The sequence below is a fragment of the Gossypium hirsutum genome, chromosome A12 (genome assembly GCF_007990345.1).
Source record: "Gossypium hirsutum isolate 1008001.06 chromosome A12, Gossypium_hirsutum_v2.1, whole genome shotgun sequence".
NCBI classification, from domain to species: domain Eukaryota; kingdom Viridiplantae; phylum Streptophyta; class Magnoliopsida; order Malvales; family Malvaceae; genus Gossypium; species Gossypium hirsutum.
The window spans coordinates 109,190,352-109,209,121 of record NC_053435.1 but is presented as its reverse complement, the minus strand read 5'-3'; the positions used below and the strand labels follow the sequence as shown (position 1 = coordinate 109,209,121).

Below are 18,770 nucleotides of genomic sequence, written 5' to 3'. Positions count from 1 at the left end.
AAGGACATAAACATGTACATTACAATTCAAGTTTATCATATTAAAAAGTATCTTATATCTTATTTTGACATGTTTAATTTTTTTCTTAATTTGATTTGAACAATTTCACCTGTCTATTGGAAAAAAATTAAATTAAGTTAGGATAATAAAATAAGACTCTTTAACTTAACTAAATTGAATTTTTTTTACTTGATTCAGTCAAACCCTCACACCTACTTGAACTTTGATTCTGTCAATATTTAATGATATGACTAGTGTTATTGGAACAAGAGTAGATTAGATAGAGCAAGAACTGATCAATATAGTGTGCCGAATAATTGATTAAGAAACTGCTTGAAATTGATAAAATTTGAAATTTGAGACAAAAATAGTCAATTTAACTAGTCGATCTTGTTCAATAATATTGTCTATTTTAAAAAAAATTATTTTAGATTTTATAAAATTTTAATTATCGTTGGTCTAGTGGTCGAATTGAATGAACTAGTTAAATTGGGAATAGGTGGTCTAACCTGTTCAATCATCAATCTAGTTATTAAAACACTTAATATGACGACCTTCTAACATTTTATCATATTATCATCTAAAAATTTATATAAAATTTCAAATTATGTTGTGATACAATTTTAAAGTATCATATCATCAAATTTTTATATTTTTCAAGTCTAGAAACCAAAATATTGTCAAGTTGAAGGGTGAAAATTAAATTTATCCCCTTTTTATATATAAAAAATACTAATTAGTAATTTGATTAAAAAAAATCCAGTTAGTAATAAATAGGAAAGACTGCGTTTGCGAGGGCTGAGGGAACTCTCCTATAGCAGTAGCACCCACTGTTCCCACCTACTCCACACACTCCCTCTTTTTATTTTTCTCGGCGGATTCTTCAAAGCACTTTCTCATTTCCTTTCTAGATCCTTTCTATCTCTCCTTTTTTTTTTTTTTTGCTTCTGTAAGTCTCCGATTCAGATCTTTCGTCAAATCAAATAAACAATGCAAAGCGCAGCGTATTCTTTGTCTTCTCCCTGTTCGATTCCATCTCTGAAGCCGCGAAAATTCTGTTCCCGCGCTGGATTCCAACCTATTCGCGTTTCATCTTCTTTTGCCGCTCCTGAACGGCATGAACATTCCGTTTCTTTGCCTAATAGATCGTGGCGGCTCTCTTCCTCCTCGTCCTTGCCGCTTAGGGCCTGGAACTTAGTTCCTTCCGATTCAAAACCGGATCGCTTTGAAGTTAGAGCCAAGGCGGCGGAGAGTGCAGGTGAAGGCGAGAAGTCAGGAAGCCTGGTCAAGATATCGGAGCTTGGTTTGTTGTTTGGTTTGTGGTACCTCTTCAATATCTACTTCAATATCTACAACAAACAGGTTTCATTTCCTTCTTTTCATTTTTGTTTTTCATATGATCTTAAGATTTACCATCTTATTTTACTTTTCTTTGTTGTTTTAGTAGAATTCGTTTCGAAATCAGCTAACGTGACAATATTTCAGTGACTTTATTTGTTTTTAAATAAAGCTTTAAAGGAAATTGAAGTGTAAACTAGTTTTTTACCGGAAAAGTAAATTGAACTAAAACTTAACGGTTCATGCGAAATACATCAAAATGATTCGTTTTCGGTGTGGATCTTGCGTTCAAAACCAATAAGAAGAAAAAGTGTAATCGGATGCAAAGAGCAAATAATATCTTGAAGAATTAACGAATTAAATAGTTTAAATTGTTTTGGAGGAAAATATATGATTTTAATTTATCTTAATAATGTTAGAAATTAGTGTTGCATGCTAGTTTTTTGTTCCTTTTTAAAGAATTACGGTGCGATTGAATCTTAGATTATAATTTAAGAGAAATGAACTGTTATTGAATTCTGTTTCTTTGTTGACAGGTTCTTAAGGTCTTCCATTACCCTGTAACTATCAGTGCAGTTCAGTTTGCAGTTGGGACGATAATTGTTTCCCTAATGTGGACGTTTAACTTGTATAAGAGGCCGAAAGTTAGTGGTGAACAGGTATTAAGAAAAAAAAATTGGTGCAAATAATGATTCTTTTGGAATTGTTGGTTCCTTTTGTGGATTGATACTACTTTTTGATTTGTTTATTCACAGCTAGTAGCAATTGTGCCTCTTGCTTTGGTGCATATCTTGGGCAACCTCTTTACGAATATGAGTCTAGGAAAAGTGGCTGTTTCGTTCACTCACACCATTAAAGCTATGGAGCCATTCTTCTCAGTTGTGCTTTCTGCAATGTTTTTAGGAGAGGTGATTTTCTTTTCTTGTTTAGTTATTTTTTATCATTCACATTTTCATAATTATAGTTTATCTATAATTTCCTTTTTGAGTTGCCTTTATTCGGGTGTTAAATTTCGCTTTTACAGCTGCCAACTGTTTGGGTAGTTGGTTCACTTCTACCAATTGTTGGAGGAGTTGTACTTGCATCTGTTACTGAGGCATCTTTCAATTGGTAAGAATTGTGCATGCTAGCATGTACTATCTCTATTTAATTGCAGAAGGTTTTCTTTCACTTGCAATCCATTTCTGATTTTGTTACAGATATCTTGAAAGTACTTGAATTGGCTACTTTGTATCATTGTAATATAACCCTTTCTTTGTTACATTAAAGGCCTGGATTTTGGAGTGCAATGGCTTCCAATTTGGCCAACCAGTCCCGTAATGTTCTTAGCAAAAAACTCATGGTTAAGAAAGAGGTAATATTACTTTTTGACCTCTATTTTCTTGATCACTTTGGTGCTAAAATTTATTGGAGCGGACATTCTGTCTCCTTTGTTGATTAACTACGAAGTGGTCTTTCTGCATTGATAATCTAATTTTAGAGTTGACTTTCACATCAGCGCATAACAAGCAATTATCATGTGACAGGAGTCGCTAGACAACATTACCCTCTTCTCAATAATAACAATTATGTCCTTTATCTTGCTAGCTCCTGTGGCTATCTTTGTGGAAGGCATAAAGTTTACCCCTGCCTACATGCAATCAGCTGTGAGTAATTTTGATAGCTGCATTGTCTTAATTTCCTTGCAATGGGCTAACAATTCTATCTTGTCTAATAGGGTTTGAATGTCAAAGAAGTTGTTGTAAGATCTCTTCTTGCTGCTCTTTCCTTCCATGCCTATCAGCAGGTGAGAATTTTTGCCATTAATGGTTTTTCTCGTCTTCCTTAAGAATCGATGCACAAACTCACACATGGTGATGCAAGTGTTGAGAATGAATTACACAAAGGGTATTTTTATTGAAAATTCTAACAAAGTTTCACTGTCCAATACACATTTGAAATTTTATGCCCAACTGTGATAAACTTTTTGCATAGCATTGAACTCTGTTGATCTATCTGATTCGATTTTTGGAATTTAATTTCTGTTTGATCATATTGAATCTTTGGCTTAAAAGAGATTGATCCAAAACTACGAAATGAGCAGGTTTCATATATGATACTGCAAAGGGTGTCCCCTGTTACTCATTCAGTGGGCAACTGTGTAAAGCGGGTGGTGGTTATTGTCAGCTCTGTTATTTTCTTCAAGACACCTGTCTCACTGATCAATTCTCTTGGTAAATTTGCTTTCTAATAATCTGCTATCTAAAATTGTTGCGTTTTATTTTATTGATCTTATTGTTGGTGATGATTTTTGGCAGGCACTGGAATTGCTCTCGCTGGAGTTTTCCTGTATTCTAGGGTGAAGAGCATTAAGCCAAAGGCAAAGGCAGCCTAATTTGTTTGCTTTTCTGATAAATTCCAGTTATTACATATGTTTTACGCCACTGATTTTAGGCAGAGAACTTAATCTTGGGTATTATTTCTCCATTTTATTCCATTTTCATCTTTGGATAATTTTATATCTTCTCTTTTTAAAAAAAAAATAATTTCAGATTGTCAATTGATTTTGAAGTAAAGCGTCATTATCATTTACATAAGCTGGTTCATATTAAAAGTATATTTAATTTATTAAAATTTGAAATTAAATAAGATTAATGGATTATTTAATTAATTCACATTTTATTAACAAATTATCGAATGGTAAGAATTTAAAGACACATTTGTAATATCTAAAAAAGAGTATATGAATATAAATATAAATATTGTAATTTGTATGCTTTAAATTATTTTTTTGAATGTTTTGTTGTAGTTGTATGCAATTATTTATTTACTTAACTTTTAATTAAATATTCAAAATCATGCAACTTTCTAAAATGTGATCATACTTCTCCACTCGAAAGTAATTGCCACCTACTATAGCCATCTGTAATATGCTATATGCTTATTGACCGTATATATATTCAAAGTATTTATGATATGAAATTATAAATTATATGGTGATGCATGATAATATTGAAAAAAAAATGAATTTATTACTTACTAATTCAAATGCAACAATATTCAGTTTATAATATAAATTTTAAAATATAACATGTTGATTTGTAATTTGAGATGTTATAATATTTGATGGCAAAATTCCATCAACAGCCCCAACGTCGTCGTCCATTACCCCTATAATATGTGTTTTTGCATATTCGTAATTTTTTGCGGGGTAGACAACTAGTTGCATAAAAACTAACATGCACCAGAAAATAAACCAGAAAGATCCTGGTCAAGAATATTCAAGATCGAACTAGGCGGCTGAACAAAACGCCTGCAACCTAACCGACGGAGGAGTTGAGATACAAGCCGCAACTCCGTAAGGTTACTATCCGCAGCACAATCAGCAGTAATGGACTCCCGTTATCGCTCTCCAGCTCGACATGACGATAGCCGCACTCCCAAGCGAGTCAGAAACCTTCATATAAAGCCCTCGCCTCCGTCCGAAAAACCGAGGATGCCCCTATAGTCATTGCAAAACCAAAAAACCAGTCCCCAGTAGGACCCCGGCACACACCTCCAACCGAAGAACGTTGACAGCTACCACCACACGCCCATCAGTATTAATTTTAAGCCAACCCTCCTCTGGCGGCTGCCACTGAACGACAAGACCAACGCCTGCAGCAACAATGCTCCAATTCCGGTTCTTCAAGAGACATAAATGATAAATCTTAACTTTGATTATTTCTACACCTCGGATTTTTTTTAAGGATAATATAAAAACAAATATATTATAACAAGATGACTCAATGACTCATGCACCCTACCACTTAAATAATATTTACAATAATCTTGCCATTAAATCGACAAATCCTTCAGAGAAGAATAAAGTTAATTAACATTTATTGAACCGCACTTTATTTCTTGCATTAAAAGTTGATAGTAAGAAATTTAAAAAACTCTTTGAAAGCCAAAATTTTTATGCTTCCATAAGCATATTCCAACGGTGGTGAGCATGCAATCTACATTGTTACACTCATACAACATTTCCAACAAATTTAAAAAGAAGTCCCTTTATTCATAGATAATTACTATATATAATTAATTATTATTTAATCTATTTTTCTGAAAATTTGCATGGCATATATTTCTTCACGATACCACGTATCTTCACATCTCTAAGTAAGCCGTATATAACCAAAAAACATAATCAAAACCCTCCACTTTGAATAATTCCAAGTTTTTTAGAGGCGTAATTAGATATTAGGGTGAGCAGAGATCATCTCCACCAAATCCATCTCGTTCTTGACTGCTCCCATATCTTCCATTTGAAAGCTTTTTTCATCAGCCGTGGCAGCAGTACTGGGTATTTGATCAAGCAGCAACTCAATGCTGCAGCTCTCTTGAAGCAGTTTCTCATCGAATGAAAATTCATGAACCTCATCATATTCATATTCTGGCACTAAACGATCAGTGCTAGGGCCGATTTCTAAACCTTGAGGCTGCTTAATGCTTGAACTTTTATTATCCGCCGCCTTTACAGCGGCACCATCTGAAGCTTTTTCATGTGATCTCGCGGCGGCGGCGGCGGTGGAATCTAAGTTCAAGCTTTTGATGTATTCTTGCAAGATGGAGCCCCTTGGGTACTTGGACCGACATTTTCTCTTTGAAAATTGCCTTCTTTTGGTTGCATTCCAGTGGTTTTTGATGGAGTTTTCTGTTCTTCCTGGTAACCTCTTTGCAATTTCTGCCCATTTGTTTCCTATCTCTATGTGTGCCTGTATTAGGACCTTGTCTTCCTCTTCACTCCATGTGTCCTTCTGCAATTAACAATCTCATCTCACATACATATATGCATGTATAATAATAAGAAATATAAGAAAGTGGTGTGAATGAACCTTGATGTCAGGCCTTAAATGGTTGTGCCATCTCTCTCTGCATTGCTTCCCTATTCTTCCAGGCAACATTTGTGCAATATGAGACCATTTTCTCACTCCATATTGTTCTACTAACTGAATCAACATCCTGTTTGCAGAACAATACCAATAAAACATACATTAAAAAGCAATTCAATTCTAATACATATTAATTAAATGTCCCATTTATTACCTGTCTTCTTCCATTGTCCATTGTCCCTTCACTCCATTTGTCTTCTTACGACCTTTCCAGTTTGTCCTAATTCTAGAACTGGTTGAATCAACCAATACCCTATAACCATTTTCAGCAGTCACACACGACACTTCATCCCCAAGGTTTGGAAATTCAAAGGAGGGCAGGTAACCAACATCCGACCCCATCATAATAACATCATTAGATATTGTGTTCCTAAGGTTCAACAACCCCACGCTACTCTGGAACTTGTCCATAACATGTCCATGTCTTAAATTACCAGTGTTATGATCTGCTGCAAAAGGCTTACACTCGTAAAAATCAACACGGTTGGTGGAACAACCGTAAGGGAAGGCATCGAAAGGATCATAACAAGCAGCATTGACACCGAAAACAGGGTTCCAAGACGACGATGATACATTGACTTGGATCTGATCATCATCATCATCATCAAGGTGGTGGAAGTCCTGTAAATAATAACCCTTTGATGATGATGATGATAATGGAGTGGTGGTTTGGAGTGGTTTTAGTATGTTGTTTTCAGACAACATCATAGGATGATGCTGGTGTTGAGGGGACATGTTTTCTCTAAGCTTTGGATCAAACTCCATTGATGATGCAATCGAAACCAGGACCAAAGTAAAGTACCTTTTGGCCATGTCTTGTCAGCTTTGAGTTCCTTAATAAGGTGAGAAATAAGGGAGGGCATTAACTGTGTTCTTTGATCTTGGCCGTTGGTTAAGGCTTAATCCCACGGTCAACATTTGCTTTCACAGTATATTACAGTGCCCTTGGTTTACTATAACCCTATATGCTCCAATTGGGTAAATGGCAGTTGCTGATTGGCTGGCTGGTTCATATCCTTTGGCCCCTAATATGAAAATTTTATTACAAAAAAGACCACATCGAAAGGGAAAAATCAGGTAAACAGTAACGCAAAGTGTTGGGAGACTTGAATTAATACTAAAACAATTAATGACCTTTTAATATATTCTTTTGTAACCTTTTTACATTTTCTTTCTTTGCAGTAAAGATGGTTCCCATATCTTGGTGGTAAATTTGCTCTAGACACTTGTAGATGAACAATCCCCAGTTTGGATCCTATTTGCCAACTGATGAAAGAAGGTGGAAATAAAGAAATATATTTACAAATTTCACTTTTCATTTCTTAAACAACCTTGCATGTTGTAATAATTTCTCAAAAACATGTAGAAAGCTTGTAAAAGGTGAAACTTTTTTTGTTGGACAAGGTATAGCAAAAGACAATGAACTAGAATTTAATTTAGGAGTTGAAAACATCCAAAAACGCAATTAAGGCCATATTGTTAATTCTCATTACAAAAAATAGATGCAAATTAATAGCTGTATTAAATACTTGATGACGGTCAGACATAGACTCGGACTGAATACTAACGCATCCCATTCGTCTTAAACTCTTACATTACCTGCTTTAATTTACATTATTGTCATTCCTATTAACTAAGAACAAGTTTAAATACCATATGACAGAAAGGAAAGACAAAAGCTTAGATGTGTTAGCTTTGAAGGCACTAACATTCTAACAACTGGTTTTCAAGTCATAATACAAATATTGAAGACTTGGATTTCAAAAATAATGTAACATTTGTAATTATTTTTCATGAACACATGTAAAACCCTTAGAATAATGTGGTTTTAATAAATGAAGCATACAAAGTGAAGGAAACTACAAGCATTTCTGCTGAAAAGCCTTCTCTGGGTTCTTCCCGTCAATTTCAGAGTGGTGAGGAAAATCATACGGCATTTCGGAGGCGTCAAGCCATGCTTCCTTGAAAACCTTCACAACTTCCTCGAACACTACTGCATTGCCTTCTGCTGTCAAATGCAACCCATCTCTGAAATACATATCAAAATGCATTTGTTTCATGGTTAACGTAACAGGCAACATTTTTCTCGAGGGTTTGGTGTGCTTCATAGCCCAACAGTTTATTCAGTTTTGTCAAGTTGAAACTCAAAAAGAAACTAATTAGATTTAGTGAACCATTATTTGTGTATGCAGTTCTTTCACTAAGGATCGTATTTTTAGATATGGGGTAGTAGCAAGATTCTAAAATGTAGGAGATTAGAATGGCACAAACCTTAGATATTTTTTCTGCCAACCATCTGTTTCCTGCATCTTGGACCAAAGATTGATGGATCGGACACCCAGTTCTCTGGCTAGTTCAACGCACCCCTTTGCATATACTCCTGTAGTTTCATTTGTTCGTTCTGGCAATATCATTGCTTTCTCACCATAAGTTTCTCTGTCAAACCAAATTAAAAATTATTTCTGAGCTATGATGAACTAAGAATTAGGAGTAACAGTTTCATAATCATAACAGAAGTCCTTATCACAGTTTTGTCTGTCTTCCTGAATATTCAGGGCACATGAATGTTTAAAACTGAAGGGATGTAACATTATTTGGGTTCTACATTCTCGTTTTCCTCTTTCAAAGATTTTGCAAAGCTGTAAACTTTTGGTAGCACCTATTCGAGGAAATGGCAGAAAATTGATGCAAGTGTTATCAGTGAAGTTAACATGCTTGCCTGTTTAACGATGGTGATGTAATTAAGTTTTATGTTGCCAGTGATACTGCCAATGTCATAACGGTAATGTAATGAGACTTGGGTAAGCAAAAAAAAGCATTTTGGTAGATGTGGTATGACTGGATTGTCAACGGCAAAGGATACCCAACGTTTCATTTTCAGACGTACAGCTTTGAAAGTTAAAAGCAGTGTTCAAGAATCTAGTACAAGACAAATAATAGTACATGCAAGATAAGGTTCATGACAACCAAAGTAAAAGAAAAAAGAAGGGATGATAACAGCATTGCAGTTAATGTGTAAAGATGCATAAAGGATCCTTCATAATCTCAAAAAAGATTAAAAAAGATGGTAAAGTCCTATAGTTATGTGTAAAGATGTGTGAAGGAAAATAATGTCCTGTACCGTGCGTATTCCATGCGCCCTTCTTCATCTATAGGTGGTGGAGTTATAAGCACGATAAGCATGGTGGGAGAGCATTCCTGTGGAGAGACAATGATGATAAAGTGAAAAGTACATACACAAGAAAAGGAGGTAGATTCCAATACCTTTTCCCATCAGAAGTACGAAGATGATGAAAATACCCAGGAACAGGAACCTACATGCTGGATTCACAAAAAGTGAGCCTAAATCTTGTCTGCTCACTGTGGCTCTACCACTTGTGATTTCATTGACTACAGCTTTACCATTTGTGAGCTCAATGCCATTTTTGTTGTGGTTTTCTACAAACTTGTTAGCAGCTTGAGCTGCGTTTGAAAGCTCAGTTAAATTAAACTAACCAAGTTTAAATATAACTTTGGAACTCCAATAAAGCTTTTTACATGTTCAAGATTGGTAAAAGTTGGCCAAGCCCAACCCAAACAGGGAGACGCTTGGCTGCAATAGCCATGCACCTAATCAATGTGCCTCACCCAAAAAGGTCTAAGCAGCTTTTGTGTTTTGGCACTAAAGTGCAGTGCCTAGGCTCATGCCTTAACAACATTGCTATAGATCATCACTATCCATGCAGATTAACTAGCCGCTTCCTTTATTTTCTGTTTTATTCTCAGAATGGAAAAAATGTTTGTTAAAATAATGCAGAATGGATCCTAGATTCGGGATGTCCGGTACTAAAACCTGTGCAATAATTGAAGCTATAAGAAATACACGACTATAGTGGACTGCCCTGCTAAGCTGGTTGCTTAAAAAGTATAGTGAAGAAATGGAAAAATTAACCTTCAAATGGCGTACGATTTTTCTAAGGTTCTCCTTGTACTCTTCGACAGGGACATGCTGCCTTTCACTGGTTCCCCCTGCGAGAGCTGCATCATTAGCCCCAAAGAAAATCGTGGTAGCAACTGGAGGTTTAGTTAAGCCCTGAGACAAGAAAGATATATCTAGGATCAGCATATAATATCCTGTGTAAAAACGATGAGGGAAGGCCACGAGAAACAAAATATAACAGTAGAGTTTCCCAGGATAAAACAAAACAAGCAAAAGAAGATATTCAAATGTTGAATAACTATCATTAACGAAATGATTGTATCTCGAACACTGAAGCAAAACGAGATCAGCCAACCACAACAATACAGTAGAAACATTCTTCTGAAGTGGGAGACTACAGGGAATATGTTACAAACTGAACCGTTTGATCCCTAAATACACAGCATTGAGCTGAGCATACCGTCTAATCTGTCTTCGATCTATAAACATAATGACCTAAAACTATAGCCTAGCAGTAAAATTTTCTCATTTACTATAGAGATCAAACAAAGTTCAAAAGCACAATCTAAAATTCTAAAGTTTAATAGATCAACAACGCCATTTGCAAATTCACAGAAAAAGTGAAGAAGAGCTTTTCAAGAGGGAAGAGATGATGCAACAAAAATAAAGCCCATCTGGTATTGTATCCGCCATAGCCACGAAGTACAACATCAGCCTGCAAATCAGAACATATAGAGAGGAGAAGAGTAAAAGGAGGAGAAGGGGTGATACTTGAAGAAAAATATGAAAAAAGAACCTTGCGAGAGTAGGCATCAGCGAGAGAAGCACCCCAGCAGCCTGATCTGAAAGATTCTTGCGTAATTGAATCTCCAAATAAGAGTATGTTTGGTCTCATTGTTTCTTCTCCGTTGAAATGATTTTGGATGCTCTCACTCTCACTTACCTTATGCTATGATCTGAGTCAGTGACCATACCATTCTTTCCATTTGATTATATTATAATAGAGATAAATATCAAATTTACCACTCAATTTTAATTTAATTTGTAATTTCATACATAAATTTTTATTTGTTGTAATTATTAATTATACCTATAAGCCAACTTTCATGTGCATAATTCATAATTAGTTATTAATTACATATAAATATTAAAATTATCTATTAATTTTGGTCTTATTACAATTTTGATTTGATATAATTATACATATGAATTAAATTATACACTTAACTAAAATTGATGTATAGATTTAATATTTATCCTTAACTAATTATCATTCTATATATCTATTTTTCTTCATCATTATGATTTGTATTGTTAAATTTTTTTCTTATTAATAAATATTATTAATGCTATTAAAATTTAATCAATGTAAAATGGTGTTAATTCGATAATATTGTTAGTAATTTATAAAAATTTAATCAATTTAAAATTCCATGTATAAAATTACACAAAGCCAAAATTCATGTATAACATTATACATTATATCAAAGTTCATATATAATTTTGATATTTATCCAATAATCAACTATATAGTTAATTGATTTTTTTTGTGATAATACTAAAAAAATAGTAAATTAAAGGTTAAATAAGCATGTATAAATAAGCTTAGAAAAACATATTATTAAAAAAACTCTACAATGCATATAGAACTGCACATCATTGCTCGGTCATTATAGTTAGGGGTGTAAATGTGATACTGGTACTTGTAAATTATTCGAGTTCGACTCGAAAAAATTTTAAACTCAATTCGGTAATTATCAACCTGAGCTCAAGCAGCTCGAGCTTAATTCAAGCTTAGTAATACTTGATTCAAATTGTAACACCCCTCACTCAATCCCGAATAAGAGCTGCTACACTGAAACACTAAACTCACCACTTAAACATATTCTTATTTCATTATAATCAAAGTAATTTATAGTACAAAACATTATTATTCATGCATAATTCACTTTTTTTTAACTAATAAACCTAAGTACATGTCAAACTTGTAATACCCCGAAAATTTTTACAGTAAAATATTATCCGTGATATAGTAAAATAAGGAAATAAAGTGACAAAAAGGGAATTTTTGAGTGATGTCAATAGTGAGAAGTTTATTATGATATATTAATTCAAGAAAGGACTAAATTGCAAAGATGAGAAAAGTCTTGTTGCACAAGAGTAAATACTCAAAATTTAAGGGGTTGAAGTGTAAATATAAAAAAGTTGAAGGACTAATGGTGAAAATATTTTAAAGGTGGAATGATCTAGAAACCAAGAAAAAATGATGAATTAGGACCAAATTGAATAGGTAAAAAAATTATGAGGGACTAAATCGTAATTTTACCAAATTAAGTGATGACTCAAGGATGGAATTCTAAAAGATCATGAAGGACAAAATGGTCAATTAGTAAGAGAGAGAATTCTAGAATATAATGATTATGTTGATGATATTTTAAATTAATTAATTAGATAAATATTATTTTATGAGATGTTTATTATTATTATATTATTATTTATTTAGTATAAAATGAAGGAAAGATGAAGAATTATCAACACAGTTCCTTTCCCATGCAAACTAACGTAAGATAAGAAGAAGAAAAGAAGTTTGTTTTCTTTACAATTTAGTCCTTCCACCAAAAATTCATTATTTTCACCTAAAAATTGAAAGAATTTTCATAGCCATCAAGAGAGAAAGATAGCAAGGAGATGATGGGGAGCAAGAATATCAAGTTGGATTCAAGAAATCGAAGCTGAAGGAGAGAGAAAAATCAAGTTAAAGATTGAAGTCAATAAGAAAAGGTAAGTACATCAAGATTTCAATATGTTTTTAAGTTTGTTATTATTGATAAAGCATGGAAATAATGTTATAGTAGAGTTTTCTTACATAAGGTCCTATGTTCTTGATATGTTAGTGAAGAAAAAAATAAGAGAATGTGATGAGAAATGGTGTAGAAAAAGAAAATAAGGATGTTATAACATGGTAATTAATATATTGTACTAAAACAGTTTTGGACAGCAGCAGTAGTCTAACTTTGAAAAATCATCAAAAATTGTAGAAATCTAATTATAGGATGAATAAAATATGAAATTAAAGATTATTAAGTCTAGTTTCTTATAGAAGAAATTATGTAAGCAATGGAATTCTAAATCATGAGATATGATGAATTTTGTGAGACAAGGTCAGAATGATTTCGGGTTCCCCTATTCTGAATTTGTAAAATCATAAAAAAAAATTGGATAAAAATAATTAGGGGCTTAAATTTATATTTTTAGAATACTGAATGAGTTTATTTTCAATAGAAACAAATATGAACATCATTCGAATTTTGTACAAGGAGATACTTAATTTTTAGTGAAGAAGGGTCACAACTGTCAGACAGCAGAATAGGGGTAACTTTAAAGAATAAACTGTACTTATTAACTAAACCAAAACCAAAAATTTTGAAATTTTTATGGTAAGAAGATATATGAGTCTAGTTTCAGGGGAAATTATCGGATCTTAATTTGGAGTCCTATAGCTCCAGATATAAATAATTTAGTGACTATGACATAGATGGACAGCTTGAATATTCATAAAAGTAAATAATAAAGATTATAGATAATGTTACTTACAAGTGTGCTACATACATCAAGGGTGTGGAATGGAGAGGAGGAGGAGGAAAACATATATGAATATTCATTAAGCATGGCTAATTTGCATATTTTAGGCTTAGGGACTAAATTGAATAAAAGTAAAACTTTATGGGTAATTTTGTAAAAATTTCAGAAATGACCAAATTGTATGAAATGGATTATTTTATTATTTAAATTACAAAATTGAATGAAATTATTAATTTAGTTCAAGATCGGGGGGAAAACATGTTTTAGGGATTAAATTGAAAAGTGTTGAAATTATGGAAAATTATGATATTTTATAGAATTCATGGACTGTTATCAATATATATGAGAATAATAGCTGGAAATAAGGATTAAATTGCAAGAATTTTATTTTCCTAACCCTAAGGACGAAATCGTCATTAATTAAAAGTTTAGGGGCAAAATGGTAATTTTGCCTAGAGCATTAATTAAATGCATTAGAAGATGAAATGAATGAAAATGATGATCAAATTTATTTATAAAGATCCGTACGACTCAAATATGAGACTTGATCGTGGAAAAGAAAATATATCGGATTAATGAAATTATAAACACAAACAAGCAATGAGGTAAGTTTGTGTAACTTGAATTGTATTTTAAATACTTAAAATATGTGGTTATGTGATGAAAATATGATTTGAATGTTCAATTCATGATATTTGATGAAATATTGATAATACTCGATATAAATTGAAAATAAATCCTAGTTGAATAAAGGAAAATTTGATGGATCTCTGAAAAGGAATTGACAGTAAAAAGGATCTAGCCCAGACGGGTGATCCTATTCTGATATAGCCCTCCCGAAGAATACGTGTAAAATGGATTTAGCCCGGACGGGTAATCCGAATTAGGGTCTGAATTTAGCCTGGACTGGTAATTCAGATCCAAGCTCATTAGAGTAATTGTCGTTGCAGGGGATTTAGCCTGGACTGGTAATCCCGACAATACTCTATGAGTTTATATCTGGTAATCCCACTGTAAGGATGAGGTTCGCGGGAGTGTGCTCTCTGATATGAAATGTATAAGACCATGGTTGAAAGATACCATGGCAGCCTGATATGAAATGTGTAAGACCATGGTTGAAAGATACCATGGCAACTTGATATGAAATGTGTAAGACAACTTTCAACCACGGCAGCATGATATGAAATGTGTAAGACCATGGTTGAAAAATACCATGGCAACCTGATATGAAATGTGTAAGACCATGGTTGAAAGATACCATGGCAACGTGATTGAAATGAACAAGACCATGGTTGAAAGATACCATGGCAACATGACAGAAAATGAGTAAGACCATAGTTGAAAGACACTATGGCATCATGTCAAAGATAAATAAGACCGTGGGTGGGAGACGTTTTAACATCTGTTGAACAATTGATATTCAGGTAATATGTATCAGATGACGAATGGTTATATGAAATAATTATGAAGATAGATAAACGAAATAAGTATAAGTACATGGAATATAATTTATGTTAAGTTTGATATAAGCTATTACCGGAATAAATATACATAAAATATATGGAAATGATGGAGCATGAAATATTGATATAATGAAATGAATGATATATGCTTATGAAGAAACGGTAAGAGCATGATATGTTTCATGACATGTACATATATGATTATCTTTGATATGTTGATATAAGGAAATTATGTAAGTTGAGACTATTATTAAACTCAAGTGCGATATGTCGAGAAAATAGATATATCAATGTTGAATTTATATGAGATATGTGCAAGTATACTAACAATGTTGCTGTTTGATGCTTATACAAGTGTCAAACTGTTGATTGAATGGTAATATATTTATTTATATGATGCATTGAATCGGTAAGTATTTAAATTTTTTTTAGTAATCTGTAAATGGTAGTAATGCTCCGAAACCCTGTTCTGGCAGCGGATACGGGTTAGGGGTGTTACAAAACTAAAGTCCAATAAATATATATATACCAAAATGATTGAACTTGAAGCTTGAGGAGTGATGTGGTCCAAACTAAAGTGCAATCTTCAATTCTTTTCAAAACTTATCTATCACCTACGTGTTTAAAACAAATGCATTAAGTTACGTGAATAGTTTAGTTAACTGAGTTCAATCTTACCATATATATATAAATTTAATAATTTTTTAATAATATTTATTCACGTAATTTCTTTCACTAATATACTTAAACTTTTAATTCTTTTTCCAAAACATAAAATCATTTAAATTAACTTCATAACTTATTGTCTTAATTTCAACATATATTACCACTAATTAACTTTCGGATTCATATGTATTTAAAACTTAATTCACATGTTCACTTTTATCTTTATTTTCACATATTATTATACATACACATTTACTTTCACATATTACTTTTGCAATCTTTAGTGAGTCTTAGAGGAGTTTTAATAATTTTAATACATTGTAGAGCTTAAAGCTAAAACAAACTCGTAGCCTTTAACGAAAATCAGATAACAAAACTCCATTAAACACATTATGTATCTCATTTATCCCCTCCAAACCCTCACAACACTAGCCCATTTCCCATCCGAACCCCAAACCTCTCTCAACTCCAAAATCATTTCATTATCACATATCATATGTGCTCTGAGTTCACTAAGTCATTTACTTACTTAATACTTTATTTGTTCATTTTAAATCACATAAACATATACATAATATTTTCATTTCACACATTCACTTTCATATAAACATACTTCACATATCACATATATCAATTTGAATCACATTACTTATTCACTTGGAATTTTATAACCACATGCACTACTTCCTCTCTTTGTACATTAATTCACATGAATACTTTAGATTTTAATTCACTTTCATATAGCACTTTTCTTAATTATTTATTTCACTATTTTAGCACACTTAATACTTTTTTTTTGAGCATTTTACAATTTAATTTCTAAATTAATGAAAATTCAGCATTTACTTTTATAAACACGCCAATATCACTATTCACTTCATTTAAACCTTTAATCACAATGTTTATTTCACATATCAAATCTTATACTATTTACAGTTTAGTTATTTCTATAATAATTTTACTATATTACATCTATTCATTTATCAATTTATGACAAATAAATAAATAAATTTTCACCCTCTATAATTTAATCCTTAATTTCATAAAATTTACTAATCACTAAATTATCATTTTTATTATCATTTCTTACAGTGCTAAAATATCTTTCACGGCTAAATTCAATAATATTAAACATATTTTATTTAATTATTTCATATTAAAATTAAAATAAACCAAAACTTACATTCTTTTCCCCAAAACATCACTTTTTTTTCCTTCTCTTCTCGTCCTTTAGCATTCTCATCATAATCTTACACTTTCATTCCAACTTTCTTCACTTCATCTTTCTAACAAATTTTAAATGTTAAACATATTTCACGATTCTAATCGATATAAATGTTGGAATTTTTATTTTCTTTTTATGTTTTGATAAGAAAATAGGTAATAAATATGTTTTTATTATTAAAAATAAAATTTTATTTACCAAACATATTTTTAATTTTCAAAAAAAGAAAGAAAACATTTCCAAATACCATCTTTCAAATTATTACCATCATACCATCCTTTCCAAATCTATATTCAAATTGCAATTTCTTTTTATTATATACAAGAAATACATATCAGCTTAAAAGTCTAATGCGGTTGTCCATATAAATAACCATTCTGACAAAAAAAACATGGATAATTAATATATCATCAGTCAAAAATAAAAAATAAAAACATATTTTATTAATCTATTTTTAAACTTTAAATAAATTTAAAAAATTGATTCAAAATTTTATTTCTAAAAACATTAAACGTGACATTGATAAAGAATGGAGACGTAGGGAAAATGTTACCGAATGACAATTAGCTACGAATAAAGTAATGAACCAAAGAGGGGACCAAAGGGGTCTAAAGGATTTATATTCTACCAAGATAACATCAACATCTGCTCACTAAACAAGATAATTGTTCTATTCAGGGCTGAAGCCAGAATAAATCTTTAGGGGGTCAGATAAAATTTTAATTTTTTATAGTTTATATCTTTATAATTTGTAAAGGATTAAATTAATTTTTTTATTAATTTTAGGGGGGCAAAGTACAATTTTACCTTTACCAATTTAAAATTTTTAAAAAATTTTAAGGGCCAAAAGAACAAATTTACATTTTAGGGGCCGAGCCCATGCCAGCCCCTGGCTTCGTCCCTGATTCTATTCACAGTTAATTAAATAAAAAAAATTCAAAAAGTCAAATTATATATATAATTTTTAGGGCAAACTACATCTAAGACCATTGAATTATTAACAAGTTTATATTTTGGTCACTCAACTTCAAAAGTTACAAAATTATCATTAAATTATTCGAAAGTTTTCATTTAAGCCACTGAATTATTAAAATCATTGTTGTGTGGTATTCTCTGCTTACATCAATTGAAAGTATCTATCCTCTTTTCTTCTACAATTCAATTTTTTTTCATGAAACAGCTTTAAACATCACGAATCTACGAACCATAATTCAAATAGCTTTCTTCTTCAATCATTGATACTAACCATCGTATCAACTTGGAACTTATCAATCGACGAGTATTGATCGAACGTATTAATCGTTGAATCGTTATTTGAAACTCGCTAGCTAAACTTTTTCTTAAAAAACAACAACAACAACAACAACTCAATGAATTAAAAGAAATCTTTTAAATAGTTTAACGATTTAAATAAAAAATTTCAAATAACTTAATAATTAATTTATAATATTTTAAAATTAAATGATTAAAACATAAATTTATTAATTATATAAGATCATTTTAGACTTATTAATTTGCACAGTTTTTTTTTTTACTTGGCTAATAGTGTATTATCCTTGGAGTATATATTGTAGTATGCAATAAAAAAATAATTAAAATCGTGTAATTAAAGATACTGTCCACCGACCCTGGAGATTCGTTTTCATTACAAATTGCAAGGCGTA

At 31.8% G+C, this 18,770-nt stretch overlaps 3 protein-coding genes across 5 annotated transcripts; 1 reads left to right on the top strand and 2 right to left on the bottom strand.

Moving 5' to 3' along the window:
• Positions 1–746: 746 nt before the first annotated feature.
• On the top strand, positions 747–3,877 carry LOC107939311 (triose phosphate/phosphate translocator, non-green plastid, chloroplastic). Of its 2 annotated transcripts, none has more exons than XM_016872632.2 (9): positions 747–1,362; positions 1,875–1,997; positions 2,094–2,246; positions 2,363–2,448; positions 2,608–2,692; positions 2,865–2,984; positions 3,056–3,124; positions 3,422–3,551; positions 3,636–3,877. In XM_016872632.2, the coding sequence occupies exons 1-9, from the start codon at positions 991–993 to the stop codon at positions 3,710–3,712; spliced, it is 1,215 nt and encodes a 404-aa protein (XP_016728121.1). In that variant the 5' UTR covers positions 747–990; the 3' UTR covers positions 3,713–3,877. The 2 variants fall into 2 exon arrangements, with proteins under 2 accessions (XP_016728121.1, XP_016728122.1); XM_016872633.2 differs by having other exon boundaries at positions 787–1,362; positions 2,837–2,984.
• A 1,480-nt stretch (positions 3,878–5,357) lies between these two features.
• Positions 5,358–7,203, bottom strand: LOC107939292 (transcription factor MYB98). Its single transcript, XM_016872602.2, has 3 exons — positions 6,406–7,203; positions 6,195–6,321; positions 5,358–6,116 (listed from the first exon to the last, which is right to left on the bottom strand). Exons 1-3 carry the CDS (start codon positions 7,062–7,064, stop codon positions 5,553–5,555), a joined length of 1,350 nt encoding a protein of 449 aa, XP_016728091.2. The 5' UTR covers positions 7,065–7,203; the 3' UTR covers positions 5,358–5,552.
• Positions 7,204–7,940: 737 nt separating this feature from the next.
• Positions 7,941–11,178, bottom strand: LOC107939312 (GDSL esterase/lipase At5g62930). 2 transcript variants are annotated; one of them, XM_016872634.2, is made up of 6 exons: positions 10,967–11,148; positions 10,808–10,885; positions 10,183–10,323; positions 9,373–9,449; positions 8,523–8,687; positions 7,941–8,279 (listed from the first exon to the last, which is right to left on the bottom strand). In XM_016872634.2, the coding sequence occupies exons 1-6, from the start codon at positions 11,063–11,065 to the stop codon at positions 8,111–8,113; spliced, it is 729 nt and encodes a 242-aa protein (XP_016728123.1). In that variant the 5' UTR covers positions 11,066–11,148; the 3' UTR covers positions 7,941–8,110. The 2 variants fall into 2 exon arrangements, with proteins under 2 accessions (XP_016728123.1, XP_016728124.1); XM_016872635.2 differs by lacking the exon at positions 10,808–10,885 and having other exon boundaries at positions 10,967–11,178.
• Between the last annotated feature and the right edge of the window lie 7,592 nt (positions 11,179–18,770).